The 7,727-nt window shown below is 50.8% G+C and overlaps 1 protein-coding gene across 1 annotated transcript; it reads right to left on the bottom strand.

The window, feature by feature from the left end:
• Positions 1 to 3,630: 3,630 nt before the first annotated feature.
• On the bottom strand, positions 3,631 to 5,029 carry LOC126913237 (gallinacin-13). The gene is made up of 2 exons (XM_050709692.1): positions 4,931 to 5,029; positions 3,631 to 3,764 (listed from the first exon to the last, which is right to left on the bottom strand). Exons 1-2 carry the CDS (start codon positions 4,989 to 4,991, stop codon positions 3,643 to 3,645), a joined length of 183 nt encoding a protein of 60 aa, XP_050565649.1. The 5' UTR covers positions 4,992 to 5,029; the 3' UTR covers positions 3,631 to 3,642.
• Between the last annotated feature and the right edge of the window lie 2,698 nt (positions 5,030 to 7,727).

Genomic DNA, 7,727 nt, shown 5'->3' on the forward strand with positions numbered 1-7,727 from the left:
CCAGGGAGGCCAGAGGAAATGGAGACCTTTGTGCTGTAGGTATTTGGATCGCTCACCCCGCATGAGGCTCGGTTCTGCTGGGATGGGAAAGGCCATCCCGAAACAGCAGCTAGGTGTGGAGGAGCCCCTGAAGGTGACCCAGATTTTAAAGCATTCCTAATTTTTCAAGATCTATTTGATTTTTACTCAAAATGCTATTCTTTTTTTCCAAGTGGAAAAATCAATTTTAAAAATTTCCAGCTGGAAAGAGAACCACTCAGTGTTTACATTACTGCCCCATGCCTTGAGGGCTGTAGTCCCAAATCCCCTTTTTCCTCTAGAGCAGGGTCTCCAAAGTGGGTCATGGACAAGATAACCTGTTGGGGTGCAGGAAGAAAATACTTTCACACCACCAATAAATAAAATACTATATTATTTCATCTCATCCTTTTTTAATTTATATTTTCATGTATGTTTGATAATGTATTCAATATGGTAGTACAGTATTACATGTAGATAATGTCATAAATCCAGAAACATATGCATATTGGAGGTTCACGCTGAAAAATATTTTACCAATTGGGTGCACGGTCAGAAACATTTAGAGATTATGGCTCTCTGGGGCTGCCTTTCTCCTTGGGCTGCAGCTCGCACGTCCCAAAGACTATTCTCTCCCCATGGCAGTATTGTAGGAGAGAGGAAGCACAGTCTGATTTGGGGTTTGTCTAAAAATATTGATTTATTTTCTGATCAAACCCTAATTTTGGGGAGAGAAGAAGAATGAGTGGCGTTAGGGGTTATTGCTGTTTTATGGAGGATGAAGGTTTTCTGTCCCAAGGTGGAAAAGAATTGCCAAGATCCTTTGGAGGAGGACCCGATGCTCCATCTCAAAACCATTTCCATGGTAAATCTGCAGCCAGCCCTGCCTGAGAGCACCTCCAGCCCCACTTTGAGCAGGGAACCACCTCCCTCCCTCCACCCGCAGGGCTTGGCCTCCTCCTTTGATGGCAAGGGGTCCTTCTGAACCCTTCGCAGATAGTCCCGTAGGATTTTCCAGGTTGCCTGCCCGGAACGGGAGAGGTTAAACTCAGCAGAAGCAGGGCGACAGGGCACAGAGGCGCTTTCTTCTCGGCTGATAGCTGGCTCCATCCTGCTGGGAGCAATTTCCCGGCGCGGCTCCTGCCAGGAGCGGCTTCCAGCAGCGAGCACACACACACACTCACACGCACTCACACGCACGCGTCCGTCCGGGTGTGCTTCTCACAAGGCTCACATTCAGGCTCTCCCCACCTCCTTCCCCTCGCAGCCCCGGCACCGGCACGGTCCCCAAGATCTCATCCTGCCCCTGATAAGGCGCGGAGGCGGCTGCGAAAGGAAGGCTCCCAGTTGCTCCCGGCGCCAGGCTGGGTAGAGACAGACGTGTCCAACCCTCACCTCCTCCTGCAGCTCCTTCTCCTCCTCAGAGCCAAAAACAAATGACATCAGCCCCTCGTGTCCCCCCCCCAGCATCCCTATCAGCCCCACGGAGAGGCGGGCGCTTGGAGGAGCGAGGAGGAAGAGGGGGGAAAAAGAGGGAAGAAGAAGGCTGGAGCTGGAAGTTGGTTACTTTGGCAAACGGACAAAGTTCTGCAAAACCTCACCGGCCAGACTTCAAAAAGGTGGAAAACTGGAGGCTTGCTGCCGGCAGGTCCCATTATCGGGGGAGCCTTATCTGCTCGATGGGGCTGATGGCTCGAGCGAGCTGGGGCGGCTGCTAACCTCTGGCTGAGCTTTGCGAGGTCCCCGAGGAGCTGCACCATCACTCAGAGGAGAGCAGCAGCGTCCAGGAGATGGGACCACGTGAAGGCACTGGTTGTGCAGCCCGTGGGGTGAGAGGAGCCAGGCTGGGGATACTGCGAGCCCCGGAGCTCGTGGGCACCCCGTCCCTCGTTGATTTAATTCGCGGTGATAGGAGGAGCTCAGCTCTGGAGCTTCAAGCATGGAGTTTAGATGGAGGGGAAGGTGGGGCAGATCTCCCCGGGTGTCAACCAGTGCAGCCCAGTCACTGGTTTCACTGTTTTCCCTCTGTTTCCTCCAGGACAGGACTGGTCCCTCGGGCAGACTGCAGAGTGGGTTGGCCACTCTGGGTCTCTGCTGTGGGTAGCTGGGGGTCTCGCAGCCCCAGGAAGCTTTTGGGTGAGAATTTTGGCTCACCCCCAGATACTACACGTGGTGTTTCCAGGAGATGAGCCTTCCAGCTTCTCTCTTGAGGAGACTTTCGTATCCCTTGGTGCCCTCTCCCCTCGCACTTCCAAGACATTTCTGTTCTTGCTCACCCTGTGTCACCTCTCTTAGGTAATGTCCTGTTCCTGGGAGTCCTGCTCCAGAGCACATCATAGTGGGCAGCTCCCCATCCTTCTTAGCACCACGGTTGACCACATTTACTCCCTGGTGTAAAGGGTGTAAAGCGTGGACCACCTGGCCATAGCCCATTCCTACTCATACCTCCACCCACCAGCTCAGCATATGCAGGAGAAGAGGCAGCCCCTCATGTGGTGCTAGGATATGGTCTGAAATGCAAAAATTTACTTTTTCACTTCCTAAAACTCCCTGCATGGATGAGGGGTGAAACTCTACCCGTGCTTCCAGCCCGTGCCAGCTGTCCCTCCTCCAGACACAACCCTGCCACAGCGTGGAACCAAAGCTCCTCCACCAGGCAGTTTCCATGCAGACATCATGTTTCAGGGTGGAAAAGGGAAAGTTTAGCCTCCTTTTTCCTTCCCTTCCCTTCCTGCTGCAGAAACAGAGGAGCAGGCTGGGGCTGCCACCTGCTGTCACCAAGCCTGACCTAACCCTGCCTGGGCTCCCTGGCTGAGACTGTGGTCTGCTGGCCCCAAGGTCTCCTTCTCTTTCACAAGCATATCCATCATTTCTCCTCTGGCAGGAGTTTTCTCCATTATTTTTTTTCCTTCTAAGCAAACAGCATTTCTTCAGCTATTTAACTACCCTCAAAAACTGAGTGCTTCCTAAATGTCATCATCCAGAGCCCATCCAAAGCCCTGCTGGTGGCTTTGGTCCTCTTCTTCTGCCCCATGCACACAACCAGGCTCAGCCCAGAGTGTCTCCTGCTAGCAAATGAAGGCAAAAAAAACCTCCTTTTGACTCCTTTTGTTTTTATCATCACCCTCACGGGTAGTTTCTCTTTTGATGTAAACCTCCCGCTGTGCAAGCAAGATCTCACATGAGAGTTGCTCCATGCAGAAACAAAATCGTGGATTCCCAGAACTGTAGATAGAGCAGGAGAAGTGGTTGACAATGGCTGTGACAAGCAGTGGCATGGTCTAGGAGAGAGGATGCACGGCTGGTTTGGGCAAGGCCCATGGAAGGACACCGACCTCCCCGTGGTCCTCTGCCACATCTGCAGACGCTTTGGCCACCCCGGTGCATCCCATCCTCCCTCCATGACTCCGTGTGGGCAAAGGAACCAAACCCCAAGCGTGGGGCAGGACAATCCTTCTCAGGGGGGAACGCAGCTGCACTCCAGACGCAGGAGGATATAGAAAACCAAGAGGTTTATTGGTGATGGACCAACCCAGCTGTGGATGTGGATGGCAGTGTCTGACAGCAGCTCCTACGGACAGTTTTGGTGCCCAGGGTGCCGGATCTGTCCCACTATGGTCGCTCTCACCTGCAGCAGCGCAGGCGGCCGTTGCTGCAGCTCCCAGCCCAGCGCTCCATGTGGAAGCAGAGCCTCCGGCAGTGCCCGTGGTTGTTCCTGCACTGCTGGCTGTCCGAAAGGCCTCTTGCTGCAGGGGGAAAAGAGGATGGAGACACACGCTTAGCGGACCTGGGAACCCACCTGGAGCTCCCCATGGTGTCACTGGCTGAGCAACCAGTGCTTGAGGCTGGAACCAGGAGCTTCAGCTGGCTTCGTGGTGAAGGGCAGATGTGTTTGGGAGGAAAACCTCCTTACACCAAGCCCAGCAAGTCTCCTAACAGCCAGCCCAGGAGAAATGCCCGGCTTTGGGCTGGATGAGTCAGGGGAGGCAGAACCCTTGGGCAACACCAACAGTCAGAGATGTGATTTTTGGAGCTGGTGTTTTATCAGCTGGTGGTTTTGGAGCTGGAATTATTATTATTATTATTATTGTTGTTGTTGTTGTTGTTGTTGTTGTTGTTATTTTAAGTCTTCATATTTTGATAAAGAAGGGGTATGCTGCTTTTCTTTACACATAGCAAGAATACCAAGTTTGGGGGTTCTGGAGGGATGCCCTGATGGGTATGCACCACCAGAGTGGGCAAGCCCTTCCCTCTCCTTCTTTTATCCCTAGGACTTAAGTTAATTAAATGAGAGTGTAAATGCACAGAGGAAGGAATTCTCCTCTTCTTGATTATCTGGGTTGATTTCCACAGCAGCTACACCATTATAGCCCTAGTGATACCATAGTGACCTCAGAGCTGAGTGAGACCTGAAGTCCTAACACAGATATACAAGAAACCAGTCAAAAAGCTCAAAAAGCCCAGCCAGAGCTTCTCTATTCAAACAGAATCCCATAAGAAAAGAGGCAAACAAACAAAGAAACAAAAAAGATCTTTCAGATTTTCCCCCCACTTACCTTCCCTAGAAAGATGCCTTTTGATTTCATAGGGTTCTCCTTGTTTTGTAGGGGATCAGGCTTGTGCCCTGATCAGGAGCAGAGCTCAAGCTCCTGGCTTAGGCTCAGCATTTCGGGGAGGGATGTGAGAGGATGGAGAGGAGAAGACATAAAGCCCATGAATTTGGGACACCTGCATCCAGGAATTTCGTGGAGATAATTTCAGAAGAAATTTGTTCCTGGGAAGCAAGAGTCAGGTCAGCCTTGACTTGGTTAGACTTGAGGGCTCTGTCATGTCCTTTTCTACCTGGGGGTAGGGAGCTGCCTTTCCTCTTCTCTCAGTCCTGCAGAAACCCCTGCAAATATTTTGTCCTTACCGGGAACATCCTGGAGGAGGAGAATGACAACGATTGCAAAGAGCAGCTGGAGGATCCGCATGGCTGAGCGTGGGTGGGTGTTCCCCGTGGGGAGGAGTGAAGGGCTGTAAAGAGATAGAGAAGAGGGAAAATCCGGGATTTATAGGGCTGGGGGGTTGCGTAATGCTGCTGGACGGGAGGGAACTTTGTCAATCTCATGTGCATTTCAACACGATGGCAAACAGTTGCACTGGGATGTGCCCACTCCCGGACACATCATTTTACAGGGGGGGAAAAAGAAGGAAAAAAAAAGAAGGGTTTTGTCAACAAACTGCACCGAGCACTGGGGAGGCTGCTTCTGGTTGCTGCTGGAGCCAGGATGTTGGGGCTGACTGAGTCTGGCTCTTCTCGTGTTTGTAGGCTCGAGCATGAGATGTTGAAAACCCATCCAAGCATTTGCAGGATAAAAGTTTTGTGCCTTTTTATTTTATTTTATTTTACTTTTAATTTCCAGCTCCCAATCTCTGTCCTTAGCACTGACAGAATCGATCGTGAAAAAATCCAGAGTCCCCTCCCCAGCACGCCCCGACAGCACAAGGTTAGCTTGAAAAGCATGGGATCCTTAAAAATCAAAGGTCTGTTTGCATTTCCCAAGTTCTGGGCTGCAAAGTGATCATTGGCAAAGCTTTTGTTTACGGCTGTCAAGAAAAATAGCAATTCCACATATTCCTTTATGGATTTATTAAATAGGAAAGCTGGAGCACGTCTCTGCAATTAGCAGGAGCAGGAGCTTTAGGAAAAGCCTGTATATCACAGATCACCCTTGGTTTGTTTTAGTTCTCCAGGTCAGTTCCAGGAAATTAGTAGACATGGGACCTGAATTTCAACTTCAGTAAACAACACAAAGCAAATAGAAAGCATAAATCTCCCATAAACAGAAAAGAACAAGAAAAAAAAAAAAGTGGAAGAAGAAATAGAAACCTTACAAAGGATTCTTTTTACAGCAGTGAAGCAGCAGAGGGCATCACTAACTCCTCCGTTTTCCCTCTGCAAGTCACTTTGATGGCCTTTTATTTGCAGGTTGGGTGCAAACTGTAAAACTCAGGCTGCTTGAGGGGAACAAGGATCACCTTCATCAAACAGTGCAGTAAGGGGCCCTTTGCCAGCTGGACTTTGGGTCATGGGACACCAAATGTTTAAACAACATGCCATGCCAACTGGCCGTGTGCAACCTGGAGCAAGATTTGGGAAAAGGGAAAGGGGCCCTGGAAATCTGGGGGTGCTTTGCATGTCTGGTGGCACTGCTTGGTGCCTGCAGCTGCGGTGAGCATGCTTTGGGAAAAGGAGCCAAACCCAGCCGATACCAAAAAAAGCAGATTTCCCCCAGAAATTGGGGGCAGGAAGTCTCTGTCCCCCAGGCAATGGCTCTGATGGCAGCTGGGCTTGCTCCTTCCTGCGTGGTCCTTGTGTCGTGCTGGACTCAGCCTCTGTTGAGCCTCTCTATCTCTTCCTCACTCCCAAACCTGCCAACAGATGTGTTTTTTTTTTCAGAGCCCGGAACACACAAAGGATGGTTTATGCTCAGTAACAGAACTTCGCTCCTGGGTGTCTCAGGGGCTGGGGGGCTGGGGAGGAGTCAGGTCAATCCCCATCCTCCCCAGGACCCCAAATGGGAGGGGAGTCCCCACCATCAGGACCTGGAGAGCCCAGGCTTTAAAATTCAGCCTGGGATATATTTACAGCAGTGCAGATGACCACAGCAGTAAATCTGCAGGGGCAAACGCTTCGGCAATTGGAAGGTCTCCTGGAGCCCAACACAATCTTGTGATGCCTCCCCATCCTCCTTTTTCATCAAACCCTGAGAAAAACAAGCACAAGTACAGAACCTCAGAAAAAGTGACCACGGGCTCAGCTTGGGATCAGATCTGGCCCACAAACTCTCCATGGCCATGGGCAGGTTTTCATTACAGACCGCAATGACATCCATCCTCACCAAACCAAGGGACCATCTGTCTCCTGCCATAACCGCGGCCATGAGGGAAGGCCTCAGGTACAGTAAGAACAACACATCTGTGACATTTATCCTAGCTTTCCTCCGACTCAGACTTTTCTTCTCTGGGGAGAGAAGTTTTATATGGTAAATTATCATCCCATCATAAAATCAATTGCTAAATTTGTCTCCCCCTGGTTTCCCCACAGTTATTGTTCATGACTAGGCCATGAGCAGTAAGGCCTCAGCACATTTCAGGAGACTTTCCTGATCCTCCAAACTTCTCCTAAATAACCCTGTGCCAGTCCTGCTTTGCAAGAGAAGCTTCTGGTGTGAACCTCTGCCCAGCAGGCTGTCATGTCTCCTGTTCACCATGAGCCTGCTGGAGATTTGGGGGGATAATGCCAAAATCTTATGCGTGCTCAGGCCTACAAACATCTGGTGAGTCATAGCCACCCAAAACTGAATGGTTTGGGTTGGAAGAGACCTTAAAGACCATCTAGTCCCAACTCCCTGCCTCGTGCAGGGATGCCACCCACTAGATCATGTTGCCCAGGGCCTCATCCAGCCTGGTCTTGAGCACCTCCAGGGACTGGGCATCCACTACATACATCCAGAACACATAGGTCTTCAAGTCCTTGAGATGTCTTAGTTCTCAGTGAAGTTGGTGGAGATCTAGCTTTCATTCCAGTTGCCTAAACAGACATTTACCATTTGGGATGCTCTGGGGCACCTGAGACATCTGTACTGGGCTGGTAGGTGTGGTGCCAGACCTGTGTCCCCAGGACGTGAGGGACTTGCCCACAAGTATGAAGCTCACCTTGCCCA

The sequence above is a fragment of the Cygnus atratus genome, chromosome 3 (genome assembly GCF_013377495.2).
Source record: "Cygnus atratus isolate AKBS03 ecotype Queensland, Australia chromosome 3, CAtr_DNAZoo_HiC_assembly, whole genome shotgun sequence".
Classification (NCBI taxonomy): Eukaryota; Metazoa; Chordata; class Aves; order Anseriformes; family Anatidae; genus Cygnus; species Cygnus atratus.

Bases quoted from the DNA above. Each gene is read 5' to 3' on its own strand.
- LOC126913237 (XM_050709692.1), bottom strand. From the start codon at position 4,991: ATGCGGATCCTCCAGCTGCTCTTTGCAATCGTTGTCATTCTCCTCCTC. The intron at 3,765-4,930 runs GTAAGGACAAAA...TTCCCCCTGCAG, and splicing joins CCTCCTCCAGGATGTTCCCG to CAAGAGGCCTTTCGGACAGC.